General features: G+C 42.9%; 1 protein-coding gene across 4 annotated transcripts in view; it reads right to left on the reverse strand.

Moving 5' to 3' along the window:
* ncoa2 (nuclear receptor coactivator 2) overlaps positions 1–19146 on the reverse strand; it is an 82083-nt gene that overhangs the window by 26074 nt on the left and 36863 nt on the right. For all 4 annotated transcript variants that reach the window (XM_079660906.1, XM_079660907.1, XM_079660904.1 and 1 more), the window contains 6 exons: positions 17934–18041; positions 16840–17012; positions 10228–10331; positions 5185–5362; positions 3533–3721; positions 65–166 (listed from right to left, as the gene is read on the reverse strand). In XM_079660906.1, coding sequence (XP_079517032.1) covers positions 65–166; positions 3533–3721; positions 5185–5362; positions 10228–10331; positions 16840–17012; positions 17934–18022 — 835 coding nt within the window. In that variant the 5' untranslated portion in view covers positions 18023–18041. The remainder of the gene's footprint in view (positions 1–64; positions 167–3532; positions 3722–5184; positions 5363–10227; positions 10332–16839; positions 17013–17933; positions 18042–19146) is intronic.

The raw sequence follows: 19146 nt of genomic DNA on the forward strand, positions 1-19146 counted from the left end.
GTGTGTGTGTGTGTGTGTGTGTGTGTGTGTGTGTGTGTGTGTGTGTGTGTGTGTGTGTGTGTACCTTGCAGGTCTTGGCGCGTGGTGAAACTCTCGTGAGTTGGCAGCACCGGTCTCTCTTTCATCGGCACTCTGCGAGCCACACAGATCAGACAGGACTGGAAATCTGAGAGGAGGAAGAGGAGGAGGTGATGAAGAGGAGGATGTGATGAAGAGGAGGGGGGAGGAAGAGAGTGAGAAAGAAAATGAAACGCATGTTATTCCCATGCAGCGTAATTAATACAGTTATTAATGAGCACAGGGATCAGAGCTCCACTTCCTTCATGAGGAGCAGGGAGGGAGATGATGGAGTGTGACCTTTGAAGGTGTGTGTGTGTGTGTTTTGGCCTGCCTCACTGCCTGCTCTCACCTGCAGTGTCATCTCACGCTGATGACACTTCCCCTGGCCCGACATTAAAGACGGCCATCGCGCAATCATGACTAACATCTCTCACACACACAGAGATGACACCATGGGCAGGACTGGGTGACCCCGAAAAAGTCTGCCATCTAACTTTTACACACACACACACACACACACACACACACACACACACACACACACACACACACACACACACACACACACACACACACACACACACACACACACACACACACACACACACACACACACACACACACACACACACACACACACACACACCTCGTAAACACAGTCTCTTGGGTGGTCCGGCCTTTAGATCTGCTTTCCCTCTCCTTCCCGTCTACGGCTGGACAAATTCCTGCACTGGAACCACTGATCCTGCCTTACCCCACACCGACACACACACACTCTCTTCTCTCTCTCTCTCTCTCTCTCTTTCACAACCCTGGCCCGGGTCCTAGTCAGTGTTTCTGCCAGAGTACGGCTGGCAGGCAGCTGGTGCTCAGAGGAAGCCAGAGAGAGGAAAGACAGGTTGAGCCTTGGAGAGAAACATTTACATTTTCACTGAAGTAGAGCTACTTCAAAAGAAAAGTATTATTTTTGATTATCAAATCTCGTTTTTGCACAGCTTAGCGGTGGTGACGTGAAGTCATGTGACCGTGCTGTAGTTCCTTTATAGCCCAAAATTAGCCTCCTTTAGCTTAGCGGTGGTGACGTGAAGTCATGTGACCGTGCTGTAGTTCCTTTATAGCCCAACATTAGCCTCCTTTAGCTTAGCGGTGGTGACGTGATCATGTGACCGTGCTGTAGTTCCTTTATAGCCCAACATTAGCCTCCTTTAGCTTAGCGGTGGTGACGTGAAGTCATGTGACCGTGCTGTAGTTCCTTTATAGCCCAAAATTAGCCACCTTTAGCTTAGCGGTGGTGACGTGAAGTCATGTGACCGTGCTGTAGTTCCTTTATAGCCCAAAATTAGCCACCTTTAGCTTAGCGGTGGTGACGTGAAGTCATGTGACCGTGCTGTAGTTCCTTTATAGCCCAACATTAGGCACCTTTAGCTTAGCGGTGGTGACGTGAAGTCATGTGACCGTTCTGTAGTTCTTTTATAGCCCAAAATTAGCCACCTTTAGCTTAGTGGTGGTGAAGTGAAGTGAAGTCATGTGACCGTTCTGTAGTTCTTTTATAGCCCAACATTAGCCTCCTTTAGCTTAGTGGTGGTGACGTGAAGTGAAGTCATGTGACCGTGCTGTAGTTCCTTTATAGCCCAAAATTAGCCACCTTTAGCTTAGCGGTGGTGACGTGAAGTCATGTGACCGTGCTGTAGTTCCTTTATAGCCCAACATTAGGCACCTTTAGCTTAGCGGTGGTGACGTGAAGTCATGTGACCGTTCTGTAGTTCTTTTATAGCCCAAAATTAGCCACCTTTAGCTTAGTGGTGGTGAAGTGAAGTGAAGTCATGTGACCGTTCTGTAGTTCTTTTATAGCCCAACATTAGCCTCCTTTAGCTTAGCGGTGGTGACGTGAAGTGAAGTCATGTGACCGTGCTGTAGTTCCTTTATAGCCCAACATTAGCCTCCTTTAGCTTAGCGGTGGTGACGTGAAGTCATGTGACCGTGCTGTAGTTCCTTTATAGCCCAAAATTAGCCACCTTTAGCTTAGCGGTGGTGACGTGAAGTCATGTGACCGTGCTGTAGTTCCTTTATAGCCCAAAATTAGCCACCTTTAGCTTAGCGGTGGTGACGTGAAGTCATGTGACCGTGCTGTAGTTCCTTTATAGCCCAACATTAGGCACCTTTAGCTTAGCGGTGGTGACGTGAAGTCATGTGACCGTTCTGTAGTTCTTTTATAGCCCAAAATTAGCCACCTTTAGCTTAGTGGTGGTGAAGTGAAGTGAAGTCATGTGACCGTTCTGTAGTTCTTTTATAGCCCAACATTAGCCTCCTTTAGCTTAGCGGTGGTGACGTGAAGTCATGTGACCGTTCTGTAGTTCTTTTATAGCCCAAAATTAGCCACCTTTAGCTTAGTGGTGGTGACGTGAAGTCATGTGACCGTGCTGTAGTTCCTTTATAGCCCAACATTAGCCTCCTTTAGCTTAGCGGTGGTGACGTGAAGTCATGTGACCGTTCTGTAGTTCTTTTATAGCCCAAAATTAGCCACCTTTAGCTTAGTGGTGGTGAAGTGAAGTCATGTGACCGTGCTGTAGTTCGTTTATAGCCCAACATTAGCCTCCTTTAGCTTAGCGGTGGTGAAGTGAAGTCATGTGACCGTGCTGTAGTTCCTTTATAGCCCAACATTAGCCTCCTTTAGCTTAGTGGTGGTGAAGTGAAGTCATGTGACCGTGCTGTAGTTCCTTTATAGCCCAACATTAGCCACCTTTAGCTTAGCGGTGGTGAAGTGAAGTCATGTGACCGTGCTGTAGTTCGTTTATAGCCCAACATTAGCCTCCTTTAGCTTAGCGGTGGTGACGTGAAGTCATGTGACCGTGCTGTAGTTCCTTTAAAGCCCAACATTAGCCACCTTTAGCTTAGCGGTGGTGACGTGAAGTCATGTGACCGTGCTGTAGTTCCTTTATAGCCCAACATTAGCCTCCTTTAGCTTAGCGGTGGTGACGTGAAGTCATGTGACCGTGCTGTAGTTCCTTTATAGCCCAACATTAGCCTCCTTTAGCTTAGCGGTGGTGACGTGAAGTCATGTGACCGTGCTGTAGTTCCTTTATAGCCCAACATTAGCCTCCTTTAGCTTAGCGGTGGTGACGTGAAGTCATGTGACCGTGCTGTTGTTCCTTTATAGCCCAACATTAGCCACCTTTAGCTTAGCGGTGGTGACGTGAAGTCATGTGACCGTGCTGTAGTTCCTTTATAGCCCACATGTAGCTTTTTACCTCAGAAATCATATGTAGAGATTATCCTGCTGAACTAAACATGTATCATAAATGTTGACATTATTTGGAGGAATCCCATTGGACCAGGGAGATGCTGCATTCAGGGGAAAGACAGAAATACAACATCTCTTCACCCCTCTAGGTTATCAAGTGTTAAACACCATGATTACTATACACATGACGTGAATGGATGCAATTCACAGAGTTTCATCATGTCTTCGTACCGTCTCCCTCCTCTTTGATGGACTTGGGCTCGGACACAGCGAAGCACTGCATGGTTTCGTATTTCTGCGTCTGAGGCTCGTGCTCCTGCGATTCCTCCGTGTTCTCACTGTGAGGATTCACCAACATCCGGCAGTTAAAGGTGTGGCTGTTCCTCCTGGGACCCTCGCTGGACCACGGGACGCCGTTCACTGCAGGAGGAAGGAACATTTAATATGAGAAGCTGAGGCACGTTGATTTATAACACAGAGAGAAGGGCTTTACTTCATCCCTAACACTAAACAAGAAGACAACAGAAAGGAATAACAGATTCATGAAAGAGACAATTTAAACACAACATTGTGTGAGGAAGGAGTGTGAGGAAGAGGAAGGAGTGTGAGGAAGAGGAAGCGCTGTTGCCGGGTAGAGTTCAGACGTAATGAGCATCACAGACAGGACTCCACATGCATGTCCGTCCACACACACACACACACACACACACACACACACACACACACACACACACACACACACACACACACACACACACACACACACACACACACACACACACACACACACACACACACACACACACACACACACACACACACACACACACACACACACACACACACACACACACACACACACACACACACACACACACACACACACACACACACACACACACACACACACACACACACACACACACACACACACACACACACACACACACACACACACACACACACACACACACACACACACACACACACACACACACACACACACACACACACACACACACAAATCTGGGACACTGTGATGATCGTTCAGGAGGAGCAGAGAGGCAGATGGTGAGCAAGCAGACCTCAATACAGAGGAAGGGAAGAGGAGATGAGAGGACGAGGAGACGAGGGAAGGAGGTGGAGGAAGGGAAGAGGACAAGCTGAGAGGAGGATTGAGACAGTAGAGGAGAGCAGAGGAAAGAAGAGAAGATAATTGGGAGAGGAAAGGAGACGAGACGAGGGAGGGGAGAGGAGATAAGAGGACGAGGAAAGGAGGTAGGGGAAGGGAAGATGATGAGTTTTTTATCAAACATAGATTGGTTAATGTGTGAAGAACAGAGATGTGTGTTTAGAGGACAAGAGCGAGGAAAAGAGAGAAGACGGAGACACAGGTTTACCACATCCTCTAGGTGCACATTTCAGTAGCTTAATCAAACGTACGTCATGATGAGTGAGTCTAAGGAAGAGGTGAAGGAGAGAGGTGTGTGTAGAGAACAAGAGCCAGGGAACCAGAGAAGATGTCGAGAAAGGTTTACCACATCCTCTACGTCACGTCTCAAATCAAACGTACGTCACGTTGATTGAGTCTAACGAAGAGGTGAGGGTGTCAGAAAGAGACGTGGAGACACAGGTGTCCCACATCCTCTACGTCACGTCTCAGTCATTTAATCAATCGTACGTGCTGATGAGTGAGTCTAACGAAGAGGTGAAGGTGAGAGGTGTGTGTCGAGGACAGGAACAGGAAAGAGTCAGGAAGACGTCTCAGAGTTTAAATCAACGTCCCGTTGATTGAGTCTGAGGAAGAGGTGTCAGAAAGAGAGGTGCAGGCTGACGGAGGGAACAGCCAAAGGGTTAAACGAGGTGAAAGCAGTGTTTCTCACCGAGGGACTTGGGCAGCAGGTTCTTGATGAACTCGGCGTGGTCTCCGACGTGCAGCACGCTGTACACGCTGGTGTTCATCAGCTCCTCCTGGTTGTAGCGCAGATACTGCGTCACGTTCTCAGACACGAACACGATGTTCCCCTCCATGTTCACCACGAAGAAGAAGCCATCCAGGGCCTGAGGGGAAGAGGGGAGAGAGAGGCTTCCTTAGTGAACACCAAAACATTATATAGTCTTTTGTTTGATGTGCATCTGATACAATGTTCATGAACTTTATCCAATATGTTTCGTAACAGAGGCATCGTTGACATCGTGAGGGACAATCCTGCGGGTGTAATAATAACATTCAAACAAACAGGAAATTACAATATGTTGGTAATTAGAGCAAGCAACCTTTTTCTTTTGGTGATAGAACTGGTCATCAGCTCATCAGTAGTTTATTAACTCTTTGACTCTATGTGGCCTTAGGATGGTCTTTATTATAAGAAGTTATCAGAAAACAGAGCTCGTCCTGCTAGGATACAGTGTTCCCTTCTTCACGACTTAAAACCGTCTAATTTCCAGTGCATAAAAACCATTTCCTGAGCTTTGTTGAAAGCCAATATTCAAATGAAATGCAGATGTGTGTGTAAGTAATCACCTCCTTTTCCTACATCCTGTTTTCTGTATGCTTTCTTTTAAAAGTTGCTTTTTGTTGTTGTAAATATATATTTAGTAATGGCTATGTTTGTTAGTGAACAAGTGGTTTGTAAAAGCCTCATGGTATGCATGAGCTGCAGCGGTTCATAAATCAATTGACACAAAAACAATCTAATATTTTAATAATTAATAAATGCTTATGGTTATATTTAATTAAAAAATGTCAGAAAAGGCTATTTTGAGCTGCTTTTTGTCTGTTTTATATCATAAAGAGGGGTTATTTTTGGTTTCAAAGACATTCCCTTGGACTTTCAGAAACACTTGATGGGTCATTTTATACACAAAACGATGAATCGATTGAACCAGAAGATAACATTATTTTACATTACACTCTATTATTGGCAATTTTAAAGCTCTTCTAAAAAAGCCTGCAGGAACTTCCTGTAAAACCCGGGATAAGAATAACTCGTTTAACACCACAACCTCATTTTCTATCTTCATTAAAAGGATTTCCAGGGCTCTTCAAATAGCCACGATTCCAGTTATTAATGGGGAAATGAAGGGGTGTGTGTGTGTGTGTGTGTGTGTGTGTGTGTGTGTGTGTGTGTGTGTGTGTGTGTGTGTGTGTGTGTGTGTGTGTGCGTGCGTGCCTTCTGTGGTGTGAGGAAGCAGAAGTGTTGGTTATCCTCAGGTTTAATTATTATTAGGTTGTTATATTTACAGGGTTCCTGCAGGTTTCACCAACTAACTAAGACCTATTTCACGGCAAGAAAGTATGAAGGAAAATTGCTATGAAAGAAGAAAGACGTTCCATAATTACTTACAAAGTAAATGTATTCACGTTCAACATAAGAACAATGACTGAACATAACAGCACACAGAACTGTGTTAGCGTGTTAGACAAAAAGTGTGTGTCTGTGTGTGTGTGTGTGTGTGTGTGTGTGTGTGTGTGTGTGTGTGTGTGTGTGTGTGTGTGTGTGGGTGTGTGTGGGTGTGTGTGGGTGTGTGACAAGAGCTATATTCAGAGCTCTGCTGCCTTCATGCTGTTGTATGATTGGTGTTTAGCTACGGTATTGAGCGTCCACAGCACCTCCGCTTTTAGGGTTGACGTAGACCCAAACGTCACCCGGAGGTAACCCGATGTTGTTGCGGGAGCTGCTCCGGGAGCTAACGCTACATTAGCTAACGCTACATTAGCTAACGCCGCAGTAGCTAACGCCGCATTAGCTACTGCGGCGTTAGCTAACGCTACATTAGCAAACGCTGCACTAGCTAACGCTACATTAGCTAACGCTGCACTAGCTAACGCTACATTAGCTAACGCTGCATTAGCAAAACGCTGCATTAGCAAAACGCTAATTTTGTTTGCAAAAGGTGGAGCGGGCTTCAAACACGTTCCCCTCCACTGGTTTCAACCAAGCACTACATTGGATGTTTTCCAACCAAATACGGTTGAACTTACACTTCCCCATATTTATTTGTAATATTTTAAGGCTGATTATCAAATAACCCTAAGACTTTTTAAGACCCCGCGGGAACCCTGTATTTAGTGGTACCACCTGGGCATTAGTTGTGTGTGTAGATTATATAACTTCCACATGCACTATTAACCTTTCTGCACATCTGTATATTATATAGTGTAGTTTTTTTATTGGACATTTGACTTCCTAACATGTTTATATTTTAATACATATTTTTATTTGATCTTTTCATGCTTGTATAAATCATTTTAACTCCCTATTTGTATATACATGTCTTTATTTAATGGCACATTCTTAACTTAAAAATCGTACATTTATATACATATTTTTGATCTATACAATTTTAATGTATCACTAATTGGACCTTGAACTTAATATATTGTATACATATTTAGATTTTTTTTAATGTAACTTCCCTTTAAATATTTTTATTTGAATTCTTTTTTTAAATAAATATCTTTGTTTACTTTTTTTATAGTGCACATTGATACCTTTCAATTTGTGTCATTTTAAAATTGAGCAACTTTCACAAAAACCACATTTCTCTTTTTAACTCAAGTATTCTGATTCTGAAATAAGCAGGAGGTGGGGGGTGTCCATCTATCAGTGTGTGAGGAGGAGGAGGAGGAGGAGGAGGGGGAGGAGGAGGAGTTAATTGAAAAAATACAGCCTCAGGTCGGCCATTACACACAGGATGGTGGCAATTAGGCCATCTAATCACCTAGAGCTGTTAAAAGGGATTCTGTCGGCTGTAAATCTGTGAAGTGTTGAGATAAGAGTCTGCTGCTGCTCTTCCTGCTGGAATAACATCTAGAAACTGTTTGGATCACATGCAGTTCTTTATCGGGAAGCATTGATTTATCTGCAACACATCTGTATTTACCTCGATTGGTGCCATCGGTAATCAGTAAATAGGATTATAATGAAGTGCTCTCTAAATGCTGTGTGGGTTTTTTGCAAAGTACACAACTTTGGTAAGTAGTAAGAAGAGATGAGTGGTTTGTGCATGAATTAAAAAGATAGAAAAAGTCTGTTTCGGGATAATTTTAGTGGCAATAAAAAGGCCAATATATGCGTCTACCTGCTTGTACATTCAGTTCAATCTCATGCACGTCAAACAAAACTAACATTAGTCTTGTGTTGTTATAAATATAGAAACATTCTGGTCATTCAGTGGAAGAATAAGGTCTCAACATATGACCAAACTATTAAGTCATCAATCAATTGACTTATCAATTAACTAATTGACCAAGTCAGCTGTAAGTTTCCGCTCCTTATCTGTAAATAATATGGGTTTTTGTAGACATAATGAAACTCTGGCATCATATCAACACTAGTTTTGGAAATAAATCACAACTGGTTGAATATTCAGTTAAAGCTCATTTATGTTGATAAAACTAACATTTTAGTTGTGTTGTAAATATATAAATATTTATCAATCTTTGGCAGAAAAAGGATGTACCATCTTAAAAAAAAGCTCTGGTCTCTTAACATCAATCAATTGACTGACAGCTAAGATAAGATACCACTTTATTGATCTCATGTTAGCTGTCTTGGTCAGTTAGTCCTTTGATAAGTTCATTGATTAATGATTTAGTCGTAACAATGTGAGGTCAGCTGTAAGCTTCCACTCCTTATATGTAACTAATGTATTGTTTTGAATATAATAATGAAACTCTGGCATCATATCAACACCAGTACTGGAACAAATCACAACATCCAGACATGTGTGGTTTGTTTACACAGGAACAAGATAGAAAAAGTCTGTTTGGGGTAATTTTAGTGGCAATAAAATGACAAATATACGTTTCTCTCTGCTTGTATATTCAGTTCAATCTCATGTATGCCTCTTCTTTTTCATTCAGTGGAAGAAAGAGGTCTTTGAACATATGACCAAACTATTAATTGATTAACTAATGAACTTATCAAAGTTGTCAGACAGCTGTAAGTTTCCGCTCCTTATATGTAAATAATGTTGTTTTTTTATTTCTCTTCTATTTTATTTGTATTTACTTGCACTATTTTAACTATTGTATCTGTTGTATTGTGTTGGAGGAGCCTGTGACCTCATATCTACACTGTACACATGACAATAAAAGCATTGAATCCTTGATTCCAGCCCCAAAAACAGGCCTTCCCCCCCGAGGGTTAAAACAGCAGCACGTTAATGTTTGTGCATGAAAACGGCAGCGAATCGGGCGAGTTTCCTGGCGGACGATGTTTTTTGGGGGCTGCTGACAGATGGGAAAGCATGCTGGCTGCGAGGGGCTATATTTAGCCGCCAGTTAGTGTGTGGATTCAGTGACGCTGGACCAGGAGAGCTATAAATATTCCATGACAGGACAGATCTGGAGGCGAATGAAGAGAAGATGTGGAGAGAGAGAGAGAGAGAGAGAGAGAGAGAGAGAGAGAGAGAGAGAGAAAGAGAGAGAGAGAGAGAAAGAAAGAGACTCAATGGACTGATTCATTCTCAGGCTGTTGCTCTCTGTCCCGTTAGACGTAGGTACTTCAGCTGCAACCAGGCCACGCTGATTTACAGCCAATCAGAACGAACACACACACACACACACACAGCTGTGTTTATTGTATATTTTTTAAATAGTATAATAGATAATAAGTCCTATCTTATATATTGATATCTATGTGTGTGTGTGTGTGTGTGTGTGTGTGTGTGTGTGTGTGTGTGTGTGTGTGTGTGTGTGTGTGTGTGTGTGTGTGTGTGTGTGTGTGTGTGTGTGTACCGTATAGACCCGAATATAAGACAACCCCTCTTTTTGAAAAGTTGAGAATAAATATGTACAAATTTTTCTTTTGGAATCAACAAAAAAATGATCGTCATTTTAAATTCATTTCCTGGTTGTTGTCTCCAATAGTTAATCCGGGTCAATACGGTTTATATGAATAACAAAGGGAGAAACCCACCTCCAGCATCATTGGTCCCAGGGCATCTTTGTCGATGACGCTCTGCCCCGTCGAGGAAACGTCGGCCTTCTGAACCTCCTCCTCATTGGCTGCTGCAGCTTTCTCTGCACACAGGAAGTGACAAACGTGACTTACTTTAAATACCTTCTCGGTGAGAGGGAACAAAACATGCAGGTCAGACAGAGAGGAGAGGAAGCTGACCCACATACTCCGAAAGAGGAGAGAAGACTTGGAGCAAGGATACTTTGTCCTTTTTCCTATAAAAACATTTTGATCAAAACCAAGAAGCAGAGTAAAGGTTGCTGAGCATGAGTCATTGCATCGTCATGTGCAAAATAAAGGCTCTGACGGTGTGTAATCAACCAATCAGCAACAAGTGCTCAACATGTGGTCAAGTGGGAGAGGAGGAGGTCAGAAATATGAACTAAAAAGCTCATTTTCTTGTTTTAAATGAATATGTTTGATGTATTTATCACATTTGGAAACACAATAAAAGTTTATATAAGAAGCTTTTTCCACTTGAAGTAAACAAATACATTAAATATAATATTACTTGTTCTGCCTTTAAGAGTCTCCTTCTCTCCTAAAATCCTACTTTTAAGAGATTGATTTAACACCTTTTTAATACCCGCCTTGCAAATAATGTCTGCTTGTATTGAAATGTGTGTTTCTATGTTTCTTGTCTTAATATGCGCCTCCTTGTTGACGTTGTAACTGGAGCAATGCAAGACGAATGTCAGACTTCAAAAGGTATCATCGTATTGAATTAAGACCCTACTCGTGATTTTAAATACCAGACGTTTCTGCATTTGATCTGATTTTGTCGGAGGGATTTAAACTATGACCAGAGAGTCTTATTTTCCAACCATGCATTTATTTAGAAAAGCTCCTCAGCGGTGTCTCATGACTCCCCAGCGTGTGACCACACACACACACACGGATTTCTGAGTGTGTCTATAGCGAGCAGGACGTGTTTAAACTTGTGGAAAACCTCCTTTTCTGAAGTATTGGGAGACATTTTAAGCATCTTCAAGCCCTCAGGTTATAGTTACGAAAAACCATAACGTTCCTAGTCCTTTCCTACTTATGAAGCATCTGAGGTCATGCATTAGTGTTTATCTGTAATGCAACGTACCTCTAGGTCAGTGTTTAGGGTTGTCGTCATCAGCTTTATGTAAAGGGAATCTGTTTTGTTTTACTTCCACCGTGAGATGAACACTGATTCAATAACAGGACAGCTTCAACAGACTGCACCTTGAATCCACTGCAGAAGATAATAATCTTTTGCAGTGTGTCGCACACAATTCTTCATGCCCTCAGGTTTTTTTTTTTTAAAACAAGAACCATGCCTAGTCCTTTTCCTACTTATTAAGCATCTGAGGTCATGCATTAGTGTTTATCTGTAATGCAACGTATCTGTAGGTCATTGTTTAATGTTGACTGAAATGATTAAAAAGTCAGCTGTTTAAGGTAGACTTCATTTTCCTTATCGTATTAGTTTCACCTCAATCTGTTTTTATGAAGACACGTAAAAAAAGGTGAAAGGTGATGTGTGTGTGTGAGAGTGTGTGTGTGTGTGTGTGTGTGAGAGAGTGTGAGTGTGTGTGTGTGTGTGTGAGAGAGAGTGTGTACCTGCATTCATTGTGTGTGTGTGTGTGTGTGAGAGTGTGAGTGTGTACCTGCATGCATTCATTGTGTGTGTGTGTGTGTGTGTGTGTGTGTGTGTGTGTGTGTGTGTGTGTGTGTGTGTGTGTGTGTGTGTGTGTGTGTGTGTGTGTGTGTGTGTGTGTGTGTGTGTGTGTGTGTGTGTGTGTGTGTGTGTGTGTGTGTGTGTGTGTGTGTGTGTGTGTGTGTGTGTGTGAGAGAGAGAGAGAGAGTGAGTGTGTACCTGCATTGTGTGTGTGTGTGTGTGTGTGTGTGTGTGTGTGTGTGTGTGTGTGTGTGTGTGTGTGTCTTAATAAGCACACAGCGAGCCTTATGTTGAGCGTAGGCTGCCCTACTTTTGGAGACGATGATGAGAGGCGGAATATGAGTTGGTGTTGCAGTGCAGGGGAGGGGAGGGGAGGGGGGGACACATTTAACTGTCGCACCATGCCAACACGAGGGCTGACCATATGGTGACAGAGCGTGGCGCTGGAAAGCAAACATCCTGTCCTTGCTTTGTTTTGTGTTTTCTGGGTGTAGGGGTGTGTGCTCTCGCTCTCAGACACATCCATCTCCTTCAGATCTAATGATGTTTGCAGCAGCAGGAGCCCAGCGGGGCCCAAACAGCGGCACCCGGCCCCGAGAAGGACCCATCAATCACAGTCAGAGTCCACAGAGGATTAATATCATATCTGTAGGAACTACCATACAGTATATTTGTGCTGCTGGTCTTTCAGTAACTCAGGAATCTGGGTCACGAAGCTATTCACAATTCTGGAGTACATAGAGTTTTATATTTAAATAATAATATCTTCAACAGTGTTTTTATTTGACAGCTTTTTTTTTTCTTCACGGTCATTTGTATACTTTTCTTACTCTAATGGTTAATTTCTATTTTGAGATGTTTTTATTTTAGAATTGTTTGTTTCTACTCTTTTAATTTGTTATTCTGTGCAAAGCCTTGTTTTGTTTTATGCTGCTGGCTAATAAAGTACGTCTTATCTTAATGCCAGGATCCACTGCAGTCCGCTGTGCACAAACGAGGTTGCTTTAATAAGTGATAGCGTTCATTCGAAGTGTGTTAAAGGTTATATCGACTGATAGCAGCAAAGTAAACACACAAGGCTAAAACTGAGATGACAAGGGAACATTTATTATGCTTAACTTGCACATGTTTCCTTAATCCTCACCGACTACAAACCCTTCAATTCTACAAATTATACCCGTCACATAAATATAATTGTAGGCTTACGCTAGCTACCCTTTTATTTCCCACAAATGTGCCAATTAAAAGAATAAATCATACATGAAATAAGTGTATTTTGGGTTCTGAAATAAATCACAAAATGATGCCTACTTCTTTTTCTATAAAAAGCCTTTGAAAATCATTTTGGAAATAGTGAAATTGATTAAGATCTTACAGTAAAAGATAGCATTGTTTTAGCTACCCCTATAATCTGTACCCCACGTGTGAGCCTCTTATCGTACTGTATTAGTGCATCCACACGTATATAATGAGTAAAACGCTGCTGGCTGCCTCTCCGTCTGATTTGGCACCAGCGTGAGGTTCAGTGTAAAGGAAGCTGTTCAACTATAAGCTTATATAAAGATTTCATAACTCAACATATTGTCGACTAAAAACCAACAAACTGCAAACAAGCCAAGAGAGTGATCTGCTCAGAGACACACTCTGATTTAATATGTGCAGAATCTTTGAAAAAAGTCCGGTTATTTAGAACAGAGACGAGAGAGTATTCAGTCATGTCTCCATAAACAAGTATTTTGAACACTGGGGAAACGATAACGGACCATGAAAGGAACTAGTGTTGGTTTTACATTAAGTTCAGATTAAATATATATAAATGATCTTTCAGTGCATCCCAAGTTGCAACTACAAATTATTGTCATTTTTAATACATTTTCTGGTTATTTTCTCAATTAATTGATTAAAATATCACTTCATTTTAAAAAATCGTATTAGTTTCACCTCAATCGGTTTTATATAGATAAGTAAAATAAGGTGGAAGGTGATCAAAATAAAGATATATAGTAGTTTTTATGTTTACTCGTCGATGATATTGCAGGTCTGTCCGTCCTGGGAGAGGGATCCCTCCTCTGTTGCTCTCCCTGAGGTTTCTCCATGTTCCCCTTTAAACTGTGGGTTTCTCTGGACGTGTTTCCTTGTACGATCTGAGGGTCTAAGGACAGAGGGTCTAAGGACAGAGGGTCTAAGGACAGAGGGTCTAAGGACACAGGGTCTAAGGACAGAGGGTCTAAGGACACAGGGTCTAAGGACAGAGGGTCTAAGGACACAGGGTCTAAGGACAGACGGTCTAAGGACAGAGGGTCTAAGGACACAGGGTCTAAGGACACCACAGGGTCTAAGGACACCACAGGGTCTAAGGACACCACAGGGTCTAAGGACACCACAGGGTCTAAGGAAACAGGGTCTAAGGAAACAGGGTCTAAGGACAGAGGGTCTAAGGACACAGGGTCTAAGGACAGAGGGTCTAAGGACAGAGGGTCTAAGGACACAGGGTCTAAGGACAGACGGTCTAAGGACACAGGGTCTAAGGACACCACAGGGTCTAAGGACACCACAGGGTCTAAGGACACCACAGGGTCTAAGGACACAGGGTCTAAGGACACAGGGTCTAAGGACACCACAGGGTCTAAGGACACAGGGTCTAAGGACAGAGGGTCTAAGGACAGAGGGTCTAAGGACACAGGGTCTAAGGACACAGGGTCTAAGGACAGAGGGTCCCCCCAAATAAAGCAGGTTAAAATAATTAAATTGAATACATTTTATTTTAGTAAACACTGAAAACGGGTCCCACAGACCCAAACAGCACACAAAGGTTAAAGGTAAGCATATAATAATGTTCAAATGTGCTAAATATATACACTGCAAAAAAACTAAAAAGAGGAGTAAAAGTAGCACGACTTGTTTTATCTTTTGAAAGTAGCTCTCATCCTAAAAAAGGTTGGAGACCCCTGCTATAGAACGATACATTTGAGCATTTTAAGCTTGGCCTACACTTTGATTGGAGCGATGAGGAACAGGTGGGGCTTGATAAGGCCCCCCTGTTCAAAGTGGGGAATGACAGAAAAAGTTTGAGACCCCCTGCTCTACGGTGTTGTTTACCTTCTGTGATGACGTCATCATCATCATCACTACTTCACGAGTTCATTTTTTTTTCTCAACTTTGTGGAAAAATGCGGGGATTATGCGGCCTTTTAAAAATCTGCGCCATTTTGCTGATTATGCGGTAAATTGCAGAATCGCGTTTTTCTGGAGGGTCTACCTGAGGATGAAGCTGAGCAGCGCCTCTCCTCTTTTCTCTCTCAGCGCTTACTGTACAAACACTTCCTGCCTTCAGAGGCAGGAGAGAAGTCACTGCGGCCTCGTGCTGAGAAACCACAGCGAGGAGGAAGAGGAGGAAGAGGAAGAGGAGAGGGGGAGGACAGACGGGAGTTGTGTGTGATTTTTGCATCACATTGCTCACCATTACATAACAGAGTGTGAGTCACAGAAAACAAGATGACGCCGTGATTCACGAGCACCTCGAGAGGGCCGGCTTATCCACAATGAAACTCTGTGGATGTGGAACCGAGGTGAACTCCACATGAGGAGAGTTCAAAGACAGCAAAGTTGGAACAAGTGCACGGCCTGATCCCTTCTCCTGACGTCTGGAAACACACTCGGCCAACAACAAAAACCCCGCTCTGCTTCGTGCATTTGATGAAGTGACAGAGGGAACATTAAATCAGCTGCTTTAGGAGCAGCTTCAATAAGTGTGTGAGCAGAGCCCGAAGACATCATCCTAATGCCTTCAAACCTGGAGCCAACACCTGTGTTTTATAGGAGCCTTTAAAAACCTTATACTAGGAACACCATTAAGAATATGAAGAGGAATTCACAGCAAACAGAGTTGGGTCAGATTGCAGGAGCTAGGCTTGGTATTTCTGCAGAGAAGCAGAAAAGACACGAACACACACTTTAGCTGCAGGAAGCTTTCCACTGCTGCTCTTTGAGACATTTCACCTTAGATGTTGCACTTTAACAGAAAGATGAAGTCATGCATCAGACCTTTTCCAGGGTCAAATGAACCGTTACATGTAACAGAAGTAAAAGTCTGACTATTGTATCGCACAACAATTAAAGTGGACCTATCATGCTGTATCTGAAACATGTATTGTAGTTCCATACCGATACAAAACATGTCTGAAGTGTTTTGCTTCAAATACCAAACAGATCACCCGTTGTAGCCATGCCTCATACTGCTCACACCTCTCTTTTGAAGCCCTGTTAGAGAAAGATTTTGGGTCCTTAGCTTGAAAAAAGAAGAGGAGGAGGAGCTAATGCCTGATCAGTATTATACCGGAGATAAAGTTAAATTCTGCTGTGATAAAACGCCATCCTGTTCTAAACCACATCAAGGATTATTTCTGAAACAGTCTGGAGCTCAAATGCTTTTTCTCTCTCAGGTTTATCACAAGGTGAGTTCTTTTTTTATTTCCTGCTTTTTAAAAACACATGTGCTCTCCAGTACAGGTTAGCTCTGAGTGTTAGCGAGGCTCGCTAATGTAAACAAAGACGTCCAAAACACGTCAGGCATTGTTTCTGATAGCAACTTTCTGTGGGTCCGCTGACGATGTGAGGTCAGATCGGCAGCAAATCTGTATCCTCTCGTTGTTCCCGTTTTTAAAAGATTTGGGTACGGAGCAAAAGAGAGTTTTATTTTCTGACACTGCTTGAGTTCCCCGACGCACCGGGGACACGCCTTTATGTATACAAGACATCACAAAGTGCATTTTGCATGATAGGTCCCCTTTAAGTGAAACACAACTGCATTTCCACTTTCCATCACAGTCAAACTGTTGCGCATGCTCTCAATAACGGATAGAGGTGCGATAGAAGCATGGGTGCATCTCAGATAAAGTGTGATCACTGACGAGAGGGCGTACCTTGCTCCTTTATCTGTCTGATCTGCTTCACAGTCTCCTTCAGGATTGCACATTTGTCAGGCTTGACGTTGAAGTTGTCGATGTCGTTGAAGTTGGCGAAGATCAGCTCGGCGAGCTCTTCGATGTATTTGTTCTCGTGCTCGCGGTTTCGCTTCTCGTTGCTCCGCTTTGGGCTGCAGGAGAGAAGGAGAAGAACAAGTTAAAGCGTGGACACATGCACGGATGGAAAGAGCGGTTCCACGTGGAGCAGCGCAGAAATCCCTCTCATTTCAAACGGCAGCTGCCAAGTGTCTGCTGCAAGCCAGAGGAGGGTTACAGCTCTCAGGTCTCCATTTGAACAATAAGTCATTTTGGATTAATTATTTTCTCCATTAATTAATTAAACAGTCAATCTTTTTTAACGTAGACCTGGCTTTTATCGTATTAGATTCCCTTCAATCTGTTTTCATGTTGGCTAAATAAAGGAAGGTGATGAAATAAAGATATTCAGTAACGTTTTGTCGTTACTTGTCAACAATATTGCGTGTTAATATCGTCACAGTTCATGAAGTAACTCAGTCTGGTCAACATCTTGACTTGTCACTAAAAAAAGGTTTGTTGGTTTGTTTACCTTTACATTTCATTTACAGACAGTAAGACTTGAAATATCTTGTTGTGTCAAGATATTAAGCAGCTGCCAAATGACTGCTGCCAACCTTAAGAGGGTCAATTATTCTCCATATGGCTGGAAATGCATCCCTAGGCCTCTGCATGGTGCCAACATGGAGCATCAATAAAGGAAACCCTCCTCCTTGAGTGCATGTCTACAGATAAATAATGCAGATTTATTGTTCAGTGCTCCGGGGTTAGAGCAGTCAGACATTCATGGGAACTGCCCGGTTGTTACTGTACAGGATTTAAGATGTGGCTGGCCGGCTTTTACTCTAACCATCACCTTTGGTAAATGGGTAATTGATGGTTTTGCAACGAGTAATTTTGCAAAGCAGGGGTCACAGTCGCTGACCACACACACTGGCCCCGGCTGCATGAAAACCACTGTTTCCTTCATACTTGTATAGTTACAAAATGTAGTAGAAATGCCTCGGAAGTCTCACCTGGGTCCTAGAAGTTCTGCAGGACATTCTTTGCGTTTCCGTGACTCTGCCCTGGCAGGGTCAGATGGGTTTTCACCGACTCCACTCATCCTCAATGCATATCAGCGTCTAGAGAAGGAAAACACAGACGGGAAACGTATGAAAACACGTGGGAATTCAAAAAAAGCTTCATTTGTTCGTGAATGCATCGACTCTAAACTCAGCTCAAGACATTTTCCTGTGTGGCCTAAACGCATTTCAACCTTTTGTTGCAGAATCACACACACACACACACACACACACACACACACACACACACACACACACACACACACACACACACACACACACACACACACACACACACACACACACACACACACACACACACACACACACACACACACACACACACACACACACACACACACACACACACACACACACACACACACACACACACACACACACACACACACACACACACACACACACACACACACACACACACACACACACACCAGTAGGAGTGAAAATGGAGCGCAGAGAGCGACTCAATCATTTCTCTCTGATGGCGCCTCTCTCCCTGGAGACTCTGAAATGAGAACACGGCGCTTTGCCCACAGCACGAAGAGAAGAGATTGTTTCGTTACACGATACCAAGAGAAGCTCGCTCGCAGAGAGGCTTTACAATCACAACATGTGTGTACCGAGGAGGCTTCACCTGGGGAGGGTCACTCTGAGAGGAACGTTGAAATCTCATTTCTGCGAGCACGAGATCTCAGAGAGGAGGAAATCCAGAGTGACACGCTGCTCTGAGATGTAATGCATCAGGTTATGATACGAAGGACGCATGTTGTGTTCTCACTCTAGCTTTACGTAGAGCTCTTTGGAGCAGCTTGATTTTGGGAGACCTGCAGAGCAAACGAGGAGTTCTTTTTTCACTTCGATGTTTTGGGTCAGTTGCAAATGGATTCTGGATTCAGAACTCAGAGTTAATTCTCATCTAGTTTTTATCATTTAAATTGTTATATCCAATGAATTGAATAATCTAAACACAACAAAGGGTAAGCCTAAGACAAAGGGGAACTTTCATTGATGCTAAAAGTTGCACAAATTATCACTTTTTACTCAATTAGAGAAATTATTCTCTCAAATATGGCACTTAAAAAAATGAAATGCACATAAAACACATGGAAAATGTTGTATTTGTGGGATTTTTTTTACTTTGTGT

The sequence above is a fragment of the Notothenia rossii genome, assembly GCF_949606895.1.
Source record: "Notothenia rossii genome assembly, chromosome: 12".
NCBI lineage: Eukaryota > Metazoa > Chordata > Actinopteri > Perciformes > Nototheniidae > Notothenia > Notothenia rossii.